Genomic DNA, 24,996 nt, shown 5'->3' with positions numbered 1-24,996 from the left:
AAACCAGCCAAAAAAGATCAAGAGGGAGAAACTTTAAATGACCTCCACATGTAACACCAGTCCTGTTTGGAGGGTTTTCTAATTGTTGTTAATTCCATGAACACCAATACAGCTGATATGGATTAACGAGGCCCTCAGCTACTTAACCAACCAGAAAATGATTAGACAGGTTTAATTCAATTCATGCAAGGACCAATAAAAAAGAAGTGTTCCTTGAAGTTTTGTGGGCAGTGCATATTGACCCATTAACACATGCGATTAAAAAATTATGATTAACACGTTAATATGTATTAACACAAATGAATCTTGGAGCAGCAGTCTTTCTCTTTCCGTAAGCGGTGGAGTCATCCACAGTGTCATCAAAACACTTCATTGGGTTCTTCTCCCACTTGTACCATATTTATTTACAAAATAAATAAATATTCAATCTGTTTTTAGTACATTAATCTTGTTTTTTTTTTTTTGGTTTGGATTGCTTTTTCACAGAAAGTGGACTATCTGATCCATGGTCCGGCACATTGTTGTGTTATGTAAATTTCATTTTGTGATTTTTCACAGATAATAAGTGGTCGTAAATACTGTACATTAAAAAAATTACTCGCAAATAATTGTGATGAATTTTTCCCCAGTTTTGCGATTAAGTTGTAAATTTAGTTAATCGATTCCTGGCCCTAATATGTATGTATGTATATATGTATATATTCCTTTAAAACAATTCTCTTGTGTGTTATGAATTCAGACCATTGTATGTTCTCAGTCTTATGGTTCTGATTAGTTTCAAACTGGCGTTCACAGAGTTCAGATGAAGGCGTTTATATTGTGTAGCTTTCATTGATCGTTTAATTGCTGACCGTCTGTGCTTTTGTTTACAGGACAAGATCATTTGTCTCAGGATGGTGAGTGCAACACTTGGAAAAAACTACAATGAATAGATGTAATAAATTTACTCGTTGATCTTTTTTCCAGTACACACCGATGGTCATGAGCTCGTGGTGGCTGGGCGCTCCCGCAGAAGTTCATTCAACAACTTCGGAGTAGAGACTGGGGGCCGCCCCGAGAGAAACCTGTTGAGGCTTGTCGAGGATCTGGTCCAGATGCCTCCTGGAGAGGTGGACCGGCATTTCTCACATGGCAGAGGCCGCAGGAAAGACCCAGGACACCAGGAGAGACTTTGTCTCTCGACTAGACTAACACCTCAGTTTCACCCAGTGGATCTGGAGGAAGTGGTCAGGAGAGGGAGGTCTGTGGAACTCTGTTACCAGCCTCCAGCAGTGAAAATAATATACAAATTCAAATAAACATTTCTATTAAAAACTGAGTCCACTATAATCAGGAATCTGTTCCAAGACTCAGACCTTCCAAGGACATAAAACACCTCTGTGGAGATTTAATGGAGACATTTGAGAATCCTATGAAGGATTTACGGAACCAGAGATGTATCCTAAAAGGTCTTCAAAGAATCTTTTCTGTCCCCCTCCCTGAAGGACCGATTGCAGACCTCTTAGAATCTAAGGTTTATGACTAACACCTGTTCACCCATAGGAGGACCCAGAGACTCAGCTCAGAACAAGCTGAGATGAACCTTTGAATTTACAATTCTTTTATTCACAAATAAAGATTTTAAACATCTGTTCTTTTATTTGTGGTGTTGAATGTGAATAACATGAAAATGACTGAACTTTATTCACAGATTTCAACAGGAAGCAGACAAAACTTCCACTATAATCTTTGTTGTTCATGAATATGTGATTTGTATCTGAATATGAGTTTAGACAACATTTAATCATGTATTGATAAACTGCATGTTAAGAGTTAATGATATGGAATACAATTCCTGCTTTGATTTAATCATCTTTATTTGACAATTAAGAAACATTAGAATTACATGTAGTTGATCTTTTTCTATGAGAAATCTCTTCATAGTTGATTGTTTATTCATTAAGAGTTTGAATGTTGATTTTTAAACTTTGTTTAAGCTAAACTCATTCTGATTTAAACTTTATGCAAACTTGTTTTATCACAAAGTATTTCATGATTGTTTGGTTTTCACATGACTTCACTTTCACCATGAAATACACTGATACCACACATCTTTGAATGTAACTATTTTGAAGCTCATCACCATTTGTGCTTCTTATTTTATAAAACTGATTGAACAATCTGCTTTGAGACTAATCGTCAGTGAACTTTAAATCCAGCACACTTTTTCGACGACCATCCACTCTTTTACTTTGCTCATCCACCGACTTTCTCACACATTCATACACACACACACACATTCACACACACTACATTGATTTTCTTTGTTTATTTTGTATATATTTTTATGCTTATCTCTTAATAAATATCAAAAAGGCAGTCGTTGTCCATCTTGTTCTTTCTTTGTGATACGGTCCCTTCAGATGAGAATTTACTTCCTCAAGTGTTGAGATTGATTTTGAAGATTACTCTTTAATCAATTTTAAAGCTAAAATTGATTAACTTTCATCATTGAGTAATTTTTCCTTCCTTTCGGAAGGTGGTGCCCCTTTACGAGACAAAGTCAAATTCTTCATTGAACTTGACCCTTACACGCTACAATTTGCAAAAGCCAAAAAGTTCAATGTTTTGTATCTTCGAGAAACTCATTCCAATGAAAATGATGAAAAGTTCTGGGCTAATCAGTGGGGAGACAAAATCTATTTTACACATGGTACCAACCGCTCAGCAGGGGTCGCTATTTTATTAAAAAACTTTTCTGGCAAACTTTTAACTACAAAAAAAGATGCTTCTGGTCGCTGGTTACTTTGTGTTTTTACTAAGGATGATAACATTATTATTATGGGGAATGTTTATGGATACAACTGTGTTGCTCACAACAAAGTCATGTTTTCAGATTCGACAGATTCTGTTAAAGAATTACGCCAAAGATATCCCAACAGTAATCTGGTAATTGGAGGTGATTTTAACTTAGTGGAAAATGAATACATGGACAGATTTCCTTCAGCGTTTCAAAGCCATCACGACAATCCAATTCTGCTTAACCTGTGTAGAGAATTAAACGTGTCTGTCGTCTGGCACTGTGATAATCCGGATGTTCAAGCGTTTACTTGGTTTAAACCAGATGGAACTGCTAAATCTAGGTTGAACGTTTCGTTGACGTGAAAATCAACAGGATGTTACATCAAACATTTCAGCTGCACCACTAACAGATCACTGTATGGTTAAACTCGTTCTTCAACCTCGACATTTTCTAAAAACAAAGGTTACTGGAAGTTTAATTCTAGTCTTTTAGAAGATGAACATTATTCTCAGGCTATCATAACCCAAATCAACAGAATAATTAACGATACACAGTTCACTACTCATAGGGATAAATGGGAGTTTTAGAAATTCAAGGCACGGCAGATTTCAATAAAATTCAGTAAAAGATTAAGCAAAGATAGTAGACAAAAGGAAATGGAAATTATTAGAGAAATCAACTGTCTTTGCAGCAAATCTTACTAAGTGAAGGAGAAAAACAAAGACTTACAATCCTCCAAACCTCACTGATAGCATGTACGTCGCTAAGGCTAAAGGTGCATATATCAGGTCCAGAGCTAAGTGAGCTGAGGAAGGAGAAAAAAGCTCGGCTTACGTCTGCAGGCTGGAAAAAGGGCGGCAAGAGAGAAATGCTGTTAATAAATTATTTATTAATGACAGGGAAAATTCAAATCCTGAAGACATTCAAAGAGAAATGCTCCAGTTTTACAGTAAGTTCTATTCCTCCTCATATTCATCTCAGGATGCTGAAGCCTTCTTTAATCATATAAAAGATCTCATTCCAAAAGTGGATGAAAATTTTAGAAAGATTTGCGAAATGGAAATTTCCATGGACGAAGCAGAAAATGCCATGAGACGTTTAGCTTTGGATTAATCCCCCGAATCCGATGGTCTCACCATTAATCTTTACAGACACTTTTGAGAACATCTAAAAGTTGTTCTTATTAGTTATTAAAGAAATGAGTGACCTGAATATCCATCCAACCACAATGAAACAGGGGTCATCACCCTCATCCCTAAACCCAGTAAAGACTCCAGAATAATTGATCATTTCAGACCAATATCCCTTCTCAAGAGTGATTATAAAATCCTTACCAACATTTATGCCTCTAGAATAAAAAACAGGACTGGATCAGATTATTTCAGACACTCAATCAGGATTTTTGAAAGACGATCGATTCACATTAACATCCGTTTAGTTTTGGACCTGTTGTATTATCATCATTTAGTCGAAGACAATGGTTTTATTTTATTTCTAGAGTTCTTTAAAGCGTTTGATAAAATTGAGGATGAGTTCATGTTTCGTACTTTAGATTTATTTGGATTTGGATGTAATTTCATAAATTTTATTCGGACAATTTATGACACAAACAGTGTAGTTCTATTACCAAATGGCATTTCTTCCAGATTTGTAATTAGCAAAGGAATCAAACAAGGCTGTCCAATCTCACCTCTACTTTCCATAATCGCTGCAGAAATGTTATCCATACTTATTAAAAACTCAACTTTTTCTAAGCTCAATATGTTGGGGGAACTACTAGCAATCACTCTGCTAGCAGATGACACGGCTATATTCATGAAGGACAGTGATCAAATCCCAGAAATTCTCATGACTGTGGATTTTTTTTCCCAAAGCATCTGGTTTAAAATTAAACCTTTGTAAATGTGAACTATTGCCAATACACAATTCTCAACAATCCGTCATTCATAATATTCCTGTTAAAAGTACAGTGAAATATCTTGGTATCAGTATTTCTAAAAATGCTACAATAGTGGAGGAAAATAATGTATGGAAAGTTTTTGAAAAATGTGAACTTCTTTTAAATTTGAAGTGAATATGCTGGGAAGATCTAGATTGATCTACCCAGCATATTCACTGTCTATCCCCAAGTCTGCAAAAAAAGCAATAAACCAGGCCAACTTTTACTTTATCTGGAAAAACAAAACACATTACATGAAGAGAGGAGCAATAGTCAGGGATTATAGTGATGGTGGACTTAAGGCTATAGATTTCGAGTGTTTAGATGGGATGATTAAAATTAACTGCCTCACATCCTTTCTAAAGAATGAAGACAACTTCTGGTTTCATATACCTTTCAAAGTTTTTTTGAACTAGGAGGTATTAATTTCCTTTTAAAATGGGATTTTGATTTAAAAAAAACTTCCAATCAATCATTCCACTTTCCATCAGCAAGTTTTACTATACTGGAAATTAATATTTAAACATAACTTTAGTCCTCACAGTACACCTATAGGGAATTCCTGCTATGTACTACATATAAATAAATCTTTGTTCTTCCAAGATTGGGTGGACAAAGGCATATGGTCAATCTTGGATTTACTAGATAACAGCGGAAAGATTTTAACATTTGAAATGCTTGGCAACAATTTTGGTCTAAACGATAGGAAACAGTATAACACGATAACAAAAGCAATTCCCCACTCTTAGAATTCAGATGTCATCCACTTTAATTCAACAAGCTCCAGTTCAGCTTCCATCTCTACTGATTCACAGTCAATCAATTACCAGCTCCCATATGTCCAATTCATTATACGGGGTTCCTTTACAGAAGAGATTTTTCCTAATTCCTCTAAGAGGAATGCAATCTCACGATATTACTCCAAAGAGGAATTGGCTCATCCGATTTGATCAAATATCCAATCATCCCAAAATCGAAAGAAGATCATTTTAAAATAATAAATGATGTGTATCTGTGCAAAGAACTTCTAAGATTACGGTTTGGTTTTCAAGACAATTCATGTAGCTTTTGTGAAGAGAATATAAAAACAATAGATCATTTATTTTTTGACTGTATATACTAATAGCTTTTGGGAAGATTTTTATTTCTGGTGCTTGTCAAAATTTTCTGTTTCAGTAAATTTGGGAAAAAAGCATATTCTTTTGGGTGTACTTTCAAACAATATTTCTGATTTGGTTTTTAATGTTTTGATTATTTTAAGAAAGTTCCATATTCATAAAAGCAGATATTCAAAAATCAGACCACTCTTCATTACATTTCACAAAGAGATTTGTTTATATTTTGATTCTTTAAAATCCATGAAAAATAAAAAAGCTAGAAACATTCTTACTTTTGTTGTTGATAATAGATTATACGAAAACCCTTAGTATTTATATATGTATATATATACTTTTTTCCTATGTGTTTGTATATGTTCTTTACCTTGTAATTTGTTGTATCTTGTTTGCAATTGATAAAGAAAGTTTTTGGAAAAAAAGAAAAAAAATGTTACCTACACCATTGACTGTATATAGGAATTACTTTTACATTATTTTTTACAGTCAATGACCTACGCCGGTTGAAGGACCCCGGTCTGAACGTAGCTGTCCTCGCGTGCGCCTGTTCAAAAATCATACTTTTTATTAAAAATGCTTGGCGGTCCAGATAAAAGGGTCTCTGGGTCTGGACTCGGACCGCGGTCCACCAGTTGGGGACCCCTGGTATTGAAGAAGTATTCTGTTTAATATATGCAGAGAATAAAATGAGGAAGTGCTCCTGACAGTGAGAAACAGGATACAGCTTGAACAGGAAGTGGGACGGCTGCACTTGTCACACAGGTCAAGCAAAAGTCACTGAGCAGAAAAAAACATCACTCCTCTCTGTAACAACAGTCACTCTGCCTTATTAGGAGAAATGTCTCTGTGCGTTATGGTGATTGGGTATGAGGATTCATGCATCACAGATGTATCAATAAATCCAGCCTGTTGTTGAGGAACACCCAGAAAGCTCCAGAGAGAGTCATGTTGCATGTGACTGTTCTGGGCGTCTCCCTTCACTTAGATGAAACTGATATTCTGACTTTGTGTGAACTTTCTGTTGGTTGATTTTGATTACACTCACTGTAAGGTTCCCGACTCCAGACCCACCAGAAGGAGGATCGGGGATCACTTCAACAGTACTTTATTTTAAGTGAAATCATCAAATCTTCAATGACAAAAAAAAAAAAAAAAAGCAATCACAGATTCACTAAAATGATCTAAAACCCATAAAGAACACAGTAACGGACACCCCTGGACTAGATGAACTAATACTAATAGGCAACTTAAATCCTCAGACTTTATAGCAATAAGTAACAAAACCAAACAGTCAAACACAACTATCACTCCAAAAACAACTAAAGAAATCACCAGAGCAAAGTTAACAAACAGACAGAACCAGAACAAACTAAAGAGGGGGAACCAGAGGCTTTTTCCAGGCCTGGCAGGCTGAGAATCTAGTTCCTCACTCAGGAATTCAGCCGAGCTTCCTGTCTTCTTTAAAGCTTCCCTCCCAGTTCAGGGTTTGGTTGGGAGGGTGCCTCAATCAGCTGTGCAGGAAGGGGGCGGAGTCAGCAGCAGTTGAGGAGCTGGACTTCGGCAGGAGCTGGGAAAAACAAATGCACAAACAAGAACAAAGCAAACACACAAAACACACACGACCAGGGGTCGTAACAGGACACAAACGAGTTTTGTGGTTGTTGGAATGAAAGATTTAAAAAAGGTGTTTAAAGAAACGTCTCAAAACATCAAAGCTACACTTCATTTCATCTCAAATTAAAATGTCATAAATGTTCTTTTCAAAGTGTACATTTGCCTTTTAGCACAAATTAAATACATTTTTTATGTGCTCAACCAAAAGTTTGTCAGAAGAATGTGAATCGCAAATAGTCCTGAAATCTATTTGCCTAAAAAAGTCTTTGATAAATAAATTATCTCAAAGCGTTCTAGGTCAAACGTTCAGTTACTATCTGCTTAACCTTCCTGAAACCTAATATACTAATAATAAATAAACCCCTAATAAACCCCTCTATAATCCTCATAACAATGTTTTTTCAACTCATCATTCAATGACTTTTCCTAGATCTCCTGAACAACCAAATGATAAATTTCAAAAATAAACTCATTAGGATGAAAAGAAATTCCTTCAAAACAGATTTTTCTTTATGTATTATAAAACTAAACAAATGTTGTTCACCATCTGTCCAGTTAACAATAATATCAAAGCAATGACTTGAATAAATGCAGTCTTTCTGAAGAAGACAAATTTACACAATGGTGAAGGACAAGTTTCTTTTACCAAAATAAGATATGACAATAGAAGGGTTAAACCAGTTCAAACAAATAAGTAATTTGTCATATTTATATTTTAATTAGATTAATATGACATATTAACCTATAATAAATAATATTTTTGTGTTGAAAACGTACAAACGAACACAAAGGTACTTTATTTTGCTGCGCGAGTCTTTAACTTTTTTTTTTTTTTTAACTGCGTCATAACACGACGCTGAAGTTGGATTCCGATTCACAGCTTCAGTATTCCGCCGGAGAGCGGTGCAACCGATTTGCTTCCGCATACAGAAAATGTAGCGGTACTGTCCTCCTAAGAGCAGGTCCTGTTCAAAAACTGTGGTTCCTAGACAGCTCAAACCGGAATTAAATTATGCTTTGGAGAGTAAAGATTACATCAAACACCATTTCTAAATTGTGAAAGCTTTATTTGATTTGTGAAAATGTGAAATTGTATGACTTTTTTTTCATAGATTAAAATTAAGAATATGGAATTGTATAGAAAAAATGGCTATGGGCTATTATAGTTAGGGTTTTGGTTTTTAGATAAGTTTTTCCTTGTTTTGATTACTGATTAATTTTAAAGCATCTGTTTTTGTGTTGTGTTTTGTTCTGTTTTAACTTTTACTTCCATTGTTTCTACTATCATTGATCATTTGGACCTGTGCCTACTCAGAAGAGTCAGATTATGTGTCCTAATTTTGGTAACATTTACAGGTATTCTGGCCAAATGGTTTTCTGGCATTCCTGCTCTGCAGCCGTTTGTGTTTTAAAAAAATAAATATTTGTTGTTTAAAATAACTGCTGCATCCCATTTTGTGCATTCTAGTCCTCTGCAATGGACTGACTGTTATGATTTCAAAAATATAAATTAAATTTACACACATCCAGTACATACAATTTTCCATTTCACATTTTCACAAATCAAAAAATGCTTACCTAAATCAGAAACTGTGTTTGATGTAATCTTTACTAACTAAAGCCCAATTTAATCCAGGTTTGAGCTGTGTAGGTGCAGCAGGTTTTGAACAGGACCTGTTCTTAGGAGGACAGAATACAAAAAATGTGCTAAAATCATCCTATTTCACATTTTCACAAATCAGTAAAAGCTTTCATAAATCAGAAACTGTGTTTAATTTATTCTTTACTATCTAAAGCACAATTTAATCCTGATTTGAGCTGTCTAGGTGCAGCAGTTTTTGAACAGGACCTGTTCTTAGGTGGTCAGTGTGAAAAATACAGTGGAATGTTCTCGTGAATAGGAAACTGTGAATCAGAAGCCAACTTCAGCGTCGTGTCATAACCGAGTTTAGTTTCACTTTCACCAAATACGACGACGTTTCTGCGGACGTCTTTCTGTTCGGCTTTTATTCTCTATATCTATTTAATACGGACGTCACTTTGTCTTTCATGATAGGTTTTTATCGGTCGTTCGATACTTCGGTGATTTAGTCTTTTTTTTTTTCATGTTACGTGCTCCAATTTGTCGATTAAATCAAAGAATGGCGTCGACGTCCTTGCTTGTTCTTTTCCTTTTAGCCGTGTTCACCACAGACGTTCACTCGGGTAAGTTCTGATTTTTCTTCTAGAATGTTCTAGAATCAGAATCTGTATTTACTAAAATAAAAGCTTTTATTTTAAATCAGAACTCATCTAACATTTTTATTGTTCATATTAGTGCACATGGGCCGCCCATGATGGGCGTTGGCCTTGAAGATTAAATGCTAATTTTTCAAGTTTACCTTTGTCGAAAGTTTGAATAACATTTAATCTAAAATGACTTTTTCCCCACATGTCTGTTCAAACAAAAATCTGTAAAAATTGACATTATTAAACAGAAAAATTCAAATAATCTATTTGACATTGACATATTCTAAATTTGTTCAATCAACAGCTTTCATAGTTATGATAAAGTAATGTAAACTAAAAGAATAACTTTGACACAAAAACATTCTCTGAACACATTTATTAACAACAACTGTGTAAGAATGACTGTGGTTGATATGAAACCGTCATTTGTGAAGTTTGCAGACTTGAATTTAAATGTGACTTCAATGAAGATTACAGCTGTTACATACTTCAGACTTTGTCATAGGTGTAAGAAGAAATGAGGATGCATAAATTGAACTTGACGTACTTTTATTCGGCAGTGAACGTGCGCCAGTGGCTTTACATCATGGCAGAAGGAAAAGTCAGAGTCAAAAATAACGGTCGATTACAACATAAACCATCTGGTGTCTCACACTGCCATCTAGTGGACGTTCTCGGAAGTGCATTAACTTAAAACATGCAGGTGATCATTTTACAATCGAATGTATTTAACTTATCAATACTATGACATCCCCCTCTTTTAATAACAAACTTGTATAACTTCAAAAGGGACACAAAGTATCTTTTTTTCCTTTACTCATCAAACTTTAGTGGTATACGGGTAATCCTCCCAGATCTGGTACTCTGGCTTCTGATCTGATATCCTCCTTTATTGTTCGTAACCGGGGACCTCTCTTCTGGTGGTGGTTCTTTCATATCTTCTGACCCTTGTGGAGAATTAGGGGTGGTGTCCTCCAGTGAGTCAGAAAGGATGGATGTTGTTGCTTCAGAAGAGTGGTGTGATGAAGAGGTTGGTTTTAATCCATTGTTTGGGGATAATTCTTGCTGCTGGTTCCCTTTGGGTTTCCTCTTGGGTCTGGACTTGAGCTGGTCGTGAACAAGGTATGTCCTGGGCTCTCTGGTGGGATTGGGCCTGTTCAAGATGGTTCCTGGTTCCTATATCTTTTGGAGTGTGTTCCTCACATAAACTTCTTCTTTGTCTTGAAGATCACTCTTCTCATTCCCAGCACGCTTGTCATAAAACATTCGCTGTTTTACTTGCTTTTCTCTTTTCATCTCCAGATGGTCGTCAGCTTGTGGATGGTGTGACAGAACAGCTCCTTTGCTGAATGGCTGTAAGGATCTTGGTTTTCTGCCATATAGTAGCTCATATGTTGATGGCATGTTGGCAAATAATGAAATGGCTTGTGGCAGTGATGGGTTGGGCTCTGGGTCCACATGGATGACAGCGATCTCCTTGGGTTCTTCCTTGTCGTTCTGCTCTTATACAATGAGAGCAGATAAGCGGATTATCAATTTCATAGTAATTGATGTCCAGCTGGCTCTTTCTTAGCTTTCTTTGCATTTTTCTTCTCGTGCAGCTGTCGTTTGGCCTCCAGTTTCTTCTTGGCCGACAGGATCTTTGTAATGTCAATGCCGGACTGAAAGGGACAACAAAGGACGCGCTCACCAGCAAGAGAGACACGCAGGCCCCAGCAACTACTAGTACAGCTGTGAGGAGAATCCAACCCTGCCACACCCTTATTTCAGAGTAATCAAGTTAGCTTATCTCAAGTTTTTTTTTTCACCTTTATTTCCAAATTTCAATATGCCACCAAAGAAATCCGATAAAAAAGACTATGTGTCTCTTGATCAGATGAATGAATTGCTGCAGCAGCAAAAAGAGATGTTCATATCTTTATTACAGCAGCAGAAGAACATTTTACAGGTTTTGTAAAATTAGTCATGGAAACATTGAATGCTAGACTAGATGTGATTGCTAAAGATGTACAAGATATTAAGACAAGAAAGATGAGGACACTGGTTAGATCACGAGATAAAGGAATCTATGGAACAAAGAGATCAGGCTAAAAAATGTGCAATAAAACAGGAAGTGAATCTAATTGGAAAGAATATCATAAACTTCGAAATTTTGTAACAAAGTTAAACAGAAAAAAAGAAACTATATTATGAAAATAAAATTATTGCACTTAAAAATGATAAAAAGGAGATTTGGAATACTGTGAATGAATTATCAAAAAAAAAAAAGTCAAAACCACGCCATCTTTTATAGAACATGATGGCAAATTCATTACTCAACCAAAAGAGATTGCAAATTACTTTAATAATTATCTCATAGATGAGGTAGAGTTAATTAGGGAAACAATACCAAAAATTGATCATTCAAAGAAGGACGATTCCATTGAAATAAATGAATGTTCATTCAGATTTGAAGCAGTGAGCACAACACTCATTGGAAGTAAAGTCAGGTCACCTAAAGTGAAGCCACCAGGTGTGGACGACCTTGATTGCAGACTTCTAAAACCGGTGGCAGAAATCATTGCACCTGCTATATGTCACATAATTAACCTAAGTATGTCTTGTTGTATATGTCCATTGAAATGGAAAAGAGTGAAAATCATACCTTTAATGAAAGACAAAAGATGACCATTTTCCAGACCTAATTGTAGACCTATCAATTTATTACCAATTTTGAGTAAGATTATGGAGACTATAATTTATGAACAAATTCATGTTTTTTTTTACTACAAATGATTTATTTACAGACTACCAGCATGCCCACAGAAAGGGTTACTCAACATCCACAGCACTTGCCTCAATGACAGATGACTGGTACACTAATATAGAAGATAAAAGGAATATTGGAGCAGTAATGCTTGACTTCTCTGCTGCATTCGATATCATAAATCATAATTTGTTACTGAAAAAGCTTGCAGGCTATGGATTTGAAAAATCAGCTCTGTCTTGGATTAAGGGTTACTTGAGTAAAATAACAAAAACTGTTTTTTTTAATGGTTGTTATTCTAACACAAAAAGTGTAACACATGGTGTACCTCAGGGGAGTTGTCTTGGACCGTTGCCTTATAGCATTTTTACAAACGATGCTCCACTAAATTTAAATGCATCGAAACTCATTATGTATGCTGATGATTTGACCATTTATTCATCTGCAAGTTCTATAAAACTGCTTAACACAACAATGGAAAGAAGATTACAACAAATGGTAAAATGGATTGAATCTAATGAGTTAGTTTTAAATGTAAAAAAAACCCAAAGTGCATGGTATTTGGCTCTAAATATGCTTTAAGTGCAAATTCAAAATTAACCCCAAGTGTAAAAGGAACAGTAATTAAGCAAGTAAATGAAATAAAACTTTAAGGCATAGTTATTGATGATAAATTAACCTGAGAAAAACACATAGATGGCATAATAACTGAAATGGGAAATGCAATTTCTACAATTAGTAGAAATGCTATGTTTCAACACCACATACAAAAAAATCTATAGTTCCAGCCCTAGTACTTTCAAATATCGACTACCGTCTGGTAATTTGGTCCACGGTCACATCAACACTGTTGAGCAAAGTTCTAAAGTTATAAAACAGAGCAGCTCGAGTAGCACTTACGTGCAATTATAGAACTAATATCAATCATATGCATAAACTATTAAACTGACTACAAGTAAATGACAGATTCATTTATTCACTAACAAAAACATCACTTACCATTTATAGGAAACTTACATTTAGTCATAATACACACAACTATTGTACAAGACACGCAGATGATGGTCATTTCACCTTATCAAACACATAAACCAATAACATCAAAGACTGTTCTGTACAGAGGAATGTCATACTGGAACTCATTACCAAAAGCTATTTCACAGTCAAAAAGTAAAGTTATTTTTAAATCATCACTAAAAACGTACTTATTTAAAATGAAATAAATATGTATTAATAATGTTGAACGATACCATTATTGGGTTATGTGTGTAGTGTGTATGAAGTGGGAAGGTAAGAATCACATTCATTTTTGTAAACATTGTTATAACTTGTTTTGAATATTTATATGTTAACACTTGCATGTATATTTAGAAATGTAAAAGGTTTGTGAAATGTCTGGACTCTAGGAAGAATAGTTGGACCTGTCTGGTTACAACTAATGTGGATCCCTAATAAATAAATAAATAAAATGTTGTCATCTAGTGGTGTTATTCTGTACATCCACAGTGCTGTGTATGGGCATGTGTTACCTTTCTCTGCTTTTTTCCCACATCTCCACAGCTCTTTCAGCTACACTGTTAGCTTGATGGCGGTAGGGTGAGCTGAACTTTAGGGTGATGTTTGACTCCTCACATCTCTTTTTGAACTCTTCACTCACATACTGAGTACTACAGTCTGCAATCATTGTTGAAGGTAGCCCATGCTCACCCAGAACACTCTTGAAGTACGTGCACACTGTTCTTGCAGATATGTCAGGAAGTAGTCTCACGACTGGGAATCGAGAATAGTAGTCTACAATGATCAGGTATTTGTGACCGTTGAACTCAAATATGTCGGAACCAAGTATTTCCCATGGGCGTGTTGGAAGATCAGGTTGCATTATGGGTAGTTTCTGTTGCGCTGGCTGGAACATGCTGCACACATGACATCCTTTCACCATTTCTCTTATGGTGCTGCTAATACCTGGCCAAAACACAGATTCTGTGGCAAGTAGCATGCATTTAGTCTCACCTTGGTGACCAGTGTGAAGGATGTCCAAAATGTTCTCAGTGCTTCTGGGATGACGATTCTCTCTCCTTTCAGGATGAGGCCATCTTCCAGGACGAGATCACATCTGAAAGTCCAATATTCCCACAGTTCGGGTGGACACTGCTTCCTGTATTGATTCCAACCTTTGTAGATAGTATCTTTAACAATGTTCATTGTCGGGTCTTGTGCCAAAGCTCCTCTGATGGCACTGTCATCTACCAGCTTTGTAGCGGTAGAAATGAAATGGACGTCAGATTGATTGTGTGTGGTTGTTTCTTTTGTTGTCTTTTGACAAATCTGTGACAGAGCATCTGCTAATGGGATTGTCTGCCCTGGTTTGTATTTGACTTCAATGTCAAATTTAAGACACCTGAGGATGAACCTCTGGAGTCTTGTGGGTGTTTCTGCGAGTTTTTTTTTTTGAAAATCTGCTCCAGGGGTGAGTGATCAGTTTCCGCCATGACTTGTCGTCGGAGCACGTAGTATTCAAACTTTTTAAGTCCAAACATAACTGCGAGGCACTCCCTCTCAATGTTGGAGTATCTGGACTCAGTAGGGCTTAAACATCTCGACGCCATAACGACGATTTTCTCCTGTCCTTGTTGGTCAATTTGTCTGATCCAGGCTCTGAGACCCTTTGTGCTGGCATCACACTGCAGGATGGTTACTGTATTGGGATCAGGGTCGTAGTAGCTGATCAGTTTTGTGGTACTCAGTTCTTTCTTGATGTCATCAAGAGCTTGCTGATGATGCGGTTGCCATCTGAAATGGACATTTTTCTTATTAAGTTCTCTTAGTGGAACCACTAGCTCTGCTAGTTTGGTTGAGAATCTGTTAAGGTATGTGAGCATTCCTAGGAGTGTCTGGAGTTCTTTAGTGTTGGTTGGAGTTTGAATGTCTTTGATAGCTTGCAGCTTGTCCTCTAAAGGCTGCAGGCCATCTTCAGTGAGTGTGTGAACATATAAGCTGACTTTTTGTTTGAACTGCAGTTTCTCAGAGTTAAACCCGATGTTATTCCTCTTCACTGCCTCCATTACTTGTATGAAAGCTTTGTCATTCTCCTCTTCCGTGGTTCCAGATATGATCAGGTCATCCGCTATCCCTGAGACATTGGGAATGTTATTGAAAATGGAATCAAGCTTCCTTTGAAAAATGTCTTGTGGCAGCCGGTTGAACCTGTATCTGCCGAACGGCGTGTTAAATGTGAATAAAAGACTTTACTTGTGCTCTAGTTCTTCATGCCAGTAGCCTTTCTTTGTGTCTATGACACTGAAGTATTTTTTCCCATGCTGGAGTGGTAGAAGCTCATCGATCGTCTGTGTTGGATAGTGTGCTCTTTTTATATTTTTATTAAGATCCTTTGGATCAAGGCACAGTCTGAGTTTTTGTCATCATTACTTTGGGTAATTCTGCATGTTTGTCACACTAGACTTCTGTTTATATGACACTTAAATCTTTGTTACGCCGACATTCTTGATTATGCTCCCACCATAACCACATAGTATAGCATCACTTGATGTAATACTCGGCTCCAATGGTAGAATCTGCAGGTCGTCAGTTGTAATAATGCAAGTGTCTGCTCCTGTGTCAATCTTCATGTTCAAGTTGTAGCTGTCATTTAGCTTGACATCGACAAACAGTTTATCTGGAAACCTGCATACAGCATCAACTGCATTAGCTGAAGTGACAGAACTGGTAGTAGCTTCTCACAGCATGGATATCTGTTGGTTGCTTGCTGCCTCTACTTATGATTTCCATCTGGGCTCTGCTGCTCTATCCTACTTTGGTGAGATCATACACCTGCTTAAAAGTCAGAGCATTGCCATGTTTAATCGCATCACTTCTTACTTGGTCAGATTTGAGGCCAAACACCAATGTGTCTCTCAGTGTTTCCTCTTTCACTTCTGGTGCGTATCCACCTTCATCAATCAAAAGCCTGGTTTTAGTTACAAACTCCTCCAGTGGTAAGTCTTCTTGTTTGAAGCATCTCAGTTGAAATCTACTGAGTATGTAGTTGCTCTGTGGCCTGCTGTAGGCTTCAAGTTTCTCTAATACTGGGTTGAGTTTAAGTTTGAAATCCTCACTTGCAAAAATAGCTGTATTGTAAATCTCCAAGCCTTTATCACATAACAAAAACAGTCTCACCTTCTTGTCTTCTGCTGTGTCGGAAAGTGGGCCGTCAAAAATGAGTTAGCATTTTCGTTTGAAGAGCTTGAATCGTTTATGTTTGTCGCCGGGACTGGTCTGGTCTATACACGGGGGCTGAAATCTCTCTGCCATCGTTCAACGTGTTAATTGTCAGGACTTTAGTATTTGCTCTTTTTTACTTTAGCAAGTAAATGATTCCAATGTAGGTTGTAATCCGCAACAGATGTACTCACGGTGTTAAGGTGTAATGCATCCAGGAATTAGACATGCCCCAGATGCTAATGTGTTAGCATCGTTCTCTTGCTGCGGCTCAAAACATTGAAAAAACAGTTAATGCAGGCATTTCCTTTTGGAGATTAATATCCTGCTTCTGACACCATGTCAAAGGTGTAAGAAGAAATGAGGATGGACAAGTTGAACTTGACGTACTTTTATTCGGCAGTGAACGTGCGCCAGTGGCTTCACATCATGGCAGAAGGAAAAGTCAAAGAGTCAAAAATAACTGTCGATTACAACATAAAGCATCTGGTGTCTCACACTGCCTAGGGCTGTAACGAGTATCCGGGTGCTCGGGTATTTGGGATCTGCTCCCAAAATTTCGAGTACGGATATTCGCGACGTCCAAGATCGCTGATTCGCGATCTTTATAAATGTAGTAAATTGTAGCAAAAGATGATAAAAATATCAAATGGGGACGATGTATTTTTGCTCTGAAATGCAGATTAATGTCAGATTTTAAGTTTACGAACTAAAACAAAACCGAAAGAGCCACCGTACTTCCACCGGAAGTAAACACATCTTTGTGACGGTGAAGCTTCCGGTTTTCAAGGTAAAACTAGTGAGAATTTTTTTCCGTTCAAAAACTGAGACTGAAGTTCCGCTCACAGACATAACTTCTGAAACAATGAATTAGCTTTAGCATCAGAGCTTTAGCTCCAGTGTTTACATTCTTTTGGTTATGATAACTTTTCAACATTTGACGTAATTAACGAAACTCCAACTTATTCTGAAGAAACAGTCTCGCGCTGCTGAAAGGTGGATGTAATCAACGTGAATCAGCTGATTCTGCAGCGAAAAAAAAGACTTTTCATAGGAGCTCTGCAGCAATGTGTGATGCTTAGAACGTAAAATATTGAAGAACTTTGAAGATAAAAAACTGTGTAGAACATTTTCAGGTTTTTTTTTTTTCTTTAATCAGTTTAGTTGATTCTGATCTCCTGTTCTAAATAAAGGTATAAATGATGATTAAATACAAATAATTTCAATTTTCATCTATCCAGTAAATAGACATACACACAGCAATAAACATTATTTTAAAAAGTAAGAATCGTGGTTCAACTCGTGAATCGTTGCTCTTGATTCGTGAATCGAATCGGATCGCCACCTAAGTGATGATCCACAGCCCTAACACTGCCATCTAGTGGACGTTCTCTGCATTAACTTAAAACATGCAGGTGATCATTTTACAATCTAATATATTTAACTTATCAATACTATGACAGACTTCTTTAATATTCGATGATAAAAATGTGGTTCTTCAACAGCTTTCTCTGTTTGATTTAGTGTACAGAACATTTCTGTCCTGCTTTTAGCTTTAGTTATAATCCTGTTTTTAATCCATAAACGACTTTGATGTGAATCTAATATGATAAAGAAATAATCTTAATCTAAAAGATGTTGATCTTAAAATTATTATAATTGAATATTGATGGTATTCATTGGTCTTTAACTTTTTCTCTGCAGAAGATCTTGAGGTGTTAAAGGGTTCCACCGCTGTCCTCACTCCAGATCATAAAGGAAGGTCGATCATCAGCATATCATGGAAACATGGAGGGGATCTGGCAGCAGAATGGTTTGGAGGGAGTCCGACTTTCTACCGCAGCTTTAAGGGTGAAACATGCAGTTTTACAATAACGATGATACAGTAATCCCTCCTTATTCACAGGGTTATGGAGGGGGTTATGGGGCATGGAGAGAGGAGGGGGGTAGCCCACAGACGCTCCCCTCCCACCCCCACTCTGGAGGGGTTCTGCTGACTAGCATCTTGAGCAGTGTTGGGAATGTTACTTTTGAAAAGTAATTAGTTATAGTTACTAGTTACAATGCCCAGAAAGTAACTGAGTTAGTAACTCAGTCACTACACCCTTCACACAGAAGACAGTCTTGCTGAAGCGCTCAGAGGGAAGAAAAGAACATTCTTGACTGATTTAACCTCATCAATGATCTGTAACACGGCACAATTTATGCTAAGTAACAGTAACGTGTTAAGGTGGAGATGAAAGTATTTAATAAGTTAAAGGACTCTGTTACTTAACTTTAACACACTTAGTAACACAGTAATACTTTGAGCCGTTACTATCAAGTGATTTTTGAGCCACCATATTGTAAGATAAAGTCACAGTTTTTAGGTTTTCATAAATTCCTAAATTGCAAACAAAATTTAAAGGGTTTATAAAACTTCATAATTTACAAATGAAAATATTTAATAATTTGCCTTAACAAAAATCTTTTTTTGCTTTCCAAAAACATTTTTGCATTTGCAGCACAAATATGTTAAGATGAGTCGTACCTCATCTCACTTTCGTCTTATCTTTGATTTTGCGTTGTTTATGTTTCGTGTGATGTTTGTGTCATCAAACAGCCCTCTGATTTTAATTATTATTCATTTTATTTCATTTAGTAACAATACATATCATTGAAATGATACTAAATAAACATAAAACAGTTAATAAAAAGGAGCAGAAAAAAGAAAACTTATATCATCTGCCCTCTTTTGCTATATCAACTAAATTAAATGAAAATATCTCAAACTGATCAAGAATTCTATCCAATCAAATCCCAATATTGATCTAACATGGTGTCTGCCACTGAGGCTCAAACGTCAAACAGGTTTTTACCCTCAATGTTGCTTCTATGGCTGAAGACAATAAATCATTTTAAATCATTTAAAAAATAATTCATTCTCTTTTTTGCATTGATTACATTTTATTTAGTCAAATTTGTGAATTTATGGTTGAGAATCTCCTGAAACTATAGAATAAACTGTAAAGTTCATATTCTGACATTAATAGCAGTAGTAAGGAAGGAAAGTAATGATGGTTTATCAAAGTAAACTTCATTTATACGCAGAAAAAATGTCATTTCTAACTTTTAATGTTAGTTTTCACAGTAACTTATTTCTATGAACTCATGTTTGCTTTTGTCCAGAGTAAATATATATATATATATATATATTTGTCTTAAAAATGCTATTTTCTCTTAATATCTCAACGTTTTATAGTTCATTTATACAAATCATAACGTAATGACGGAGCTGAGACTTTTTCAGCTGAAGACGTTTTAAACACGCTGGTCGCTACACTGACATGAACAAATACAGAACCATGTTGTATATTTGAGCTTTACTGCTCCTTGTGTGTAGAGAAACGGGTCAGAACGGTTGAAACTCCAGAATTATTCAGTCTAAAGTCTGTGTCTGCCTCCAAACACCAGCAATGTGAGGAAAGAGAGATTTGATTGGATAGAATCTAAACCAATCAGCATGAGCCCTCTTGTCTGTGATTGGCTGTTTGGTGGCACATAACTCAGAGTTTTGAACAAAATCAAAGATAGGATGAAAGCGAGATGAAGCACAACGCATCTAAAAACATTTGTGTTGGAAATGCAAACGTTTTTGAAAGCAAATAATTCATATTTTCATTTTCAGTTTTTCTCATAAAAATTTTGATCTCCAAACTATAAATTTTGCTCACAATACAGGTTCACAAAAATCCCTCCATACGTTGCTCCCAACTCTGGTCTGGAGTTGTCAGAGTTTCTGTGACGAACCAGAAGAGTAAAAATAATCTGTGAATACGTGAAACAGTAAATGAAGAAACGCTAATACGTGGGGAACACTGTACTGTGGTGTAGAAATCTTGTTGTTTTACCCTGAAAAATGATGCTAACTTCCTCACTAACCTTTATGGGATTCTGTTGTTTTTACTGTCTTGTGGATCTGTTTCATTGTGGGAAATGTGATTGTAAGACTGGCTTTAACTTGAGGAATTAAAACTGAAGGAAAGAAAACTAATATTTTTAAATCTTCAAAAAGAAAATCTGAAAAAGGGATCCTAAACGAATTCTTTTTGATAAGCGTTTCAACATAAATATCTGTCATTCTTCCAGATCGCTGCAGTTTAAACACTGAAACAGGAGAACTGACGATCAATGATGTGAGACTGGAGCACAGCGGTGTGTACACGCCAGAGATTAACAACAGAATACTAACTGATATCAGACTACAGGTTCTCTGTAAGTTATGGTTTGTCTTTGTAAAACATTTGCTTTGATGAATGTATTTTATTCATCAAAATAATATTTTTCTTTGTTGTCATTTCAGCTCCAGTCCCCAAACCCAGCATTCTTTTTAACTGTAACTCTGAGCAAACCCTGTGTACCCTCACCTGTGTGTTTAACAAAACACATGATCTGGGAGATGTTCAGGTTTTCTGGATTCTTGATGACGGCAGTGTAAAAGAAGGCAGCGTGCTCTCCATCACAAAGGTACAGAGAAGATGTTTGACATATAACCTCAAACTCCTGAAAATGATTGAAAAATTGGAGCAAAGAAAAACATAATTCTAGTTTATTTAGTTAATATTTCACGTCAGTGAAACTTTCTGAACTTTTATCTTTAGGAGACGAAGGAGAAGACGTTTATCTGCAGACTGAAGAATCCTGTCAGCTCTGAGAGCAGCAACGATCTGATAAACCCTCTTTGGTCTAGTGAGTCATGTTTGCAAGAATCTACAGAATCACAACAAGCACTAAAACCCAGAACAAGTGATTTGTTTATTCATTATGTTCACTGTGATCTGTTTTTATTGCAGATAGAGCACTTATCATTTCATTGGCTGTTCTGATCCCGTGTATTATTTTAATTTCCATTGGGGTCCTGGTGTATCGCTACAGAAGTAAGGAAAACTCCTGAATTTGTACCTTTATTGAGTAAATCTGTGTTAATGATCTGATCTTTAATGTTTTTCTTGTGTGGAATGAATTCAGAGCAGCAAATGTCCTCAGTCTTGTTGTTTTACTGGTTCTCTGTTGTAAAGAGTTCAGATGAACACAATCACATCGTTCTGCTTTCAGTGAAGGTCTCGTTTGTTAAATCTGAATTCAAGTCAACACATTCATGGAAAATGAGAAGAATATTTCAAAAACATCTAATGAACCTGAATGATTCCACACAAAACTACAGAGGAAACACAAACCTGATCCACGAGTTCTGAACTCAAAGTGTAGACGTTGAGATAACTCTGTTTTGGTTTCTGAAACAGAAAAGTTCTAGATTAGGAACAGAAAGATCAGAGAAAGATCTTTGAAAACATGTTCAAGGAGAGATCCAGAATCTTCTTTACACAAACATGACTGTAAATCCAGCAGAAATATGTGTGTAAATCACAGAGACTGAGCTTTGAGCAGAAAACATTCATGGGTTCAGATATGTTTGATTGCTGGGGCCCGTTCCAAGAAGCAGGTTTTGTTGGAACTCTGAGTTCGTGAACTCCAAATTCACCAAAACTCTGAGTTTTCGGTTCCAGAAAGAGAGATAACTCAAACCCGGGAAAGTGGGTCAAACCAAGCCCGTTCCAAGAAGCGGGTTAAGATGAACTCAGAATCAATCACTATGGTAACTGAGTCTGTGAACGAAACCTGGTCCGGATCAGGTTTTCTTCAGGAAACTTAGAGTTCTCTGCGGTCTCCGCCCCTTTTTAAAGTGAAAGATGTTCAAATATGAGTTCCTCATTAACATTAGAGAACATTCACATTAGAGACGTCACGTTTCCACCACGCAGAAACCAGAATGACACGTTCATTCATAGAGGATCACGTAGAGAGGAGGCTGATTAATCCAGAGGAAATGTTATTTACGTCGGTAGAGGATTTGGAGGACACGAGTCGACTGACTGCAGTTTCCCAATTCATTTTTATTTCAGCGATATTATAAATAGTGAGTTTTTCCAGGGACTCAATATTAAAAAATACAGTTTTCTTTTCCTTATTTTAAACCCTTAACAATAGAATTTATTGAGTGTCAAACACCGAGAAAGCGTCTGAACTCATCTACTGTCCAACACGCGAACGCGAATATTTTTTAAGTCTTGAGAATTAAAATTAAATAAATGCTTTTTTAACATATGCAGCTACAGTTTCTTTTTAGCATGCAGTGATGTCCGTCTGTGTGGGTGGGGGGTTACCAAAACTGGTCATTCATGCGATCACGGAGATTACTGGTTAAATTAGTAACAGATCAAAAATCATTCCTTACTCAACAAGTGACAAAATAACCTTCCTGACATTATTTATTCATTATTTGGAATCATTCAAATAACTGCAGATATTTTCTCTCTGTTCTACCGCTGCAGCTGTGTTGCTTTTCTTGATGAAAATGCGCTCCTATAGTCGCATATGCTTGAAGGAACTTATCAATTTCCATCGCCGGAAGTACTAAACTCAGATGTTTGTCCCCGTTGCCATGGTGAATCGTGCTGTCTTTGCTCCATTGATCAGGGCTTTTAATGGTCGCGACGCTCACACCTGGTTCTGGTTCTAACAACTTCAAGTTGATTGAATCAAACATTTTCAGCTGTTCTGGAACTGAAAACCCTGAGTTTGGGAATTTAGAGTCCAGTGACTCTAAGTTCAGGTGTGAACTCTAAATTTGTTGAACCTGCTTCTTGGAACGGGCCCCTGATCTTCTGTCTTTGTTGTTCACAGGAAAAGTTCGGAAAGGTAAGTAAAACACTTATAAAAAACAAGCTAAAATGGATGTGAACCTTTATTCATCTCTGTCATTGACAATAATGTTTACAGCCAAAAGTTTACATTTGATTAGTTCCTACTGATGGTAATCATGAGCTAACTCTGCTTTTGTTTTACATCAGTTGATTGGATGAATATGAGGTTGATCAAAGAAAAAAATGAAAAAATGGCAGATAAATGTCAAATCTAGAATCTTCTTTACAGAGACTTGATTGTCAGTGTGTAAATCACAGAGACTGAGCTTTGAGCAGAAAATATTTGTGGGTTCGGATTAGTTTGATTGCTGATCTTCTGTCTTTGTTGTTTACAGAAAAAAAACAATATAAGGATGGTGAGTAAAACTCTTCTGTTTTTAAAAACAAACTAAAATGGATCTGAAACTTTATTTATCTCTGTCATTGACTAAAATGTTTCCAGCCAAAAGTTTACATTTGATTAGTTCCTACTGATGGTAATCATGAGCTAACTCTGCTTTTGTTTTACATCAGTTGATTGGATGAATATGAGGTTGATCAAAGAAAAAAAATGAAAAAAGGGCAGATAAATGTCAAATCTAGAATCTTCTTTACAGAGACTTGATTGTCAGTGTATAAATCACAGAGACTGAGCTTTGAGCAGAAAACATTTATGGGTTCAGATTTGTTTGATTGCTGATCTTCTGTCTTTGTTGTTTACAGAAAGACAACGACTTCAGAAAGGTGAGTAAAACACTTAAAACAAACTCAAATAGATGTGAACCTTTATTTATCTCTGTCATTAACAATAATGTTTACATCCAAAAGTTTCCATTTGATTAGTTCCTACTGATCGTAATCATGAGCTAACTCTGCTTTTGTTTTACATCAGATGATTGGATGAATATGAGGTTGATCAAAGAAAAAAAGGGCAGATAAATGTCAAATCTAGAATCTTCTTTACAGAGACTTGATTGTCAGTGTGTAAATCACAGAGACTGAGCTTTGAGCAGAAAACATTCATGGGTTCAGATTAGTTTGATTGCTGATCTTCTGTCTTTGTTGTTTACAGAATTAGAAAGCTCTCAGAAAGGTGAGTAAAACACATAAAAAAACTAAACTGGATGTGAACCTTTATTCATCTCTGTCATTGATAATAATGTTTACAGCCAAAAGTTTACATTTGATTAGTTCCTACTGATGGTAATCATGAGCTAACTCTGCTTTTGTTTTACATCAGATGATTGGATGAATGTGAGGTTGATCAAAGAAAAAAAATGAAAAAAGGGCAGATAAATGTCAAATCTAGAATCTTCTTTACAGAGACTTGATTGTCAGTGTGTAAATCACAGAGACTGAGCTTTGAGCAGAAAATATTCATGGGTTCAGATTAGTTTGATTGCTGATCTTCTGTCTTTGTTGTTTACAGTAAGACAAACACCCCTGAATGGTGAGTAAAACACTTTATGTTTGTTCATTTCTATCATAGACAATTGTAATTCTTTATGTTCTTTTACAAGGATGCAACAATTCTTCTAGAATCTGTAAAAAAAACAATTCAAACTCGTCAACATGTTCATCGATGCAGAAAATGAAAAAATCCTTTGGTCACGGCCTAAATTTAGAGTTTCAGA

General features: G+C 36.2%; 2 protein-coding genes across 2 annotated transcripts in view; both read left to right on the top strand.

Moving 5' to 3' along the window:
• Nucleotides 1–2,358, top strand: part of LOC112144609 — a 62,396-nt gene extending 60,038 nt beyond the window's left edge. Inside the window, exons 9-10 of the mRNA XM_024269203.2 lie at nucleotides 873–896; nucleotides 967–2,358. Of these exons, the coding sequence (XP_024124971.1) occupies nucleotides 873–896; nucleotides 967–1,298 (356 nt within the window). The 3' untranslated portion in view covers nucleotides 1,299–2,358. The remainder of the gene's footprint in view (nucleotides 1–872; nucleotides 897–966) is intronic.
• Nucleotides 2,359–9,289: 6,931 nt separating this feature from the next.
• LOC112144607 (CD48 antigen) overlaps nucleotides 9,290–24,996 on the top strand; it is a 25,261-nt gene continuing 9,554 nt past the window's right edge. Inside the window, exons 1-11 of the mRNA XM_024269201.2 lie at nucleotides 9,290–9,655; nucleotides 18,345–18,491; nucleotides 20,769–20,894; nucleotides 20,983–21,146; nucleotides 21,281–21,368; nucleotides 21,473–21,556; nucleotides 23,364–23,378; nucleotides 23,719–23,739; nucleotides 24,086–24,106; nucleotides 24,435–24,455; nucleotides 24,792–24,812. Of these exons, the coding sequence (XP_024124969.1) occupies nucleotides 9,556–9,655; nucleotides 18,345–18,491; nucleotides 20,769–20,894; nucleotides 20,983–21,146; nucleotides 21,281–21,368; nucleotides 21,473–21,556; nucleotides 23,364–23,378; nucleotides 23,719–23,739; nucleotides 24,086–24,106; nucleotides 24,435–24,455; nucleotides 24,792–24,812 (808 nt within the window). The 5' untranslated portion in view covers nucleotides 9,290–9,555. The remainder of the gene's footprint in view (nucleotides 9,656–18,344; nucleotides 18,492–20,768; nucleotides 20,895–20,982; nucleotides 21,147–21,280; nucleotides 21,369–21,472; nucleotides 21,557–23,363; nucleotides 23,379–23,718; nucleotides 23,740–24,085; nucleotides 24,107–24,434; nucleotides 24,456–24,791; nucleotides 24,813–24,996) is intronic.

The sequence above is a fragment of the Oryzias melastigma genome, linkage group LG5 (assembly GCF_002922805.2).
Source record: "Oryzias melastigma strain HK-1 linkage group LG5, ASM292280v2, whole genome shotgun sequence".
NCBI lineage: Eukaryota > Metazoa > Chordata > Actinopteri > Beloniformes > Adrianichthyidae > Oryzias > Oryzias melastigma.
Note: the sequence above shows the minus strand (reverse complement) of the source record. Positions and strands in the feature narration are given on the sequence as shown.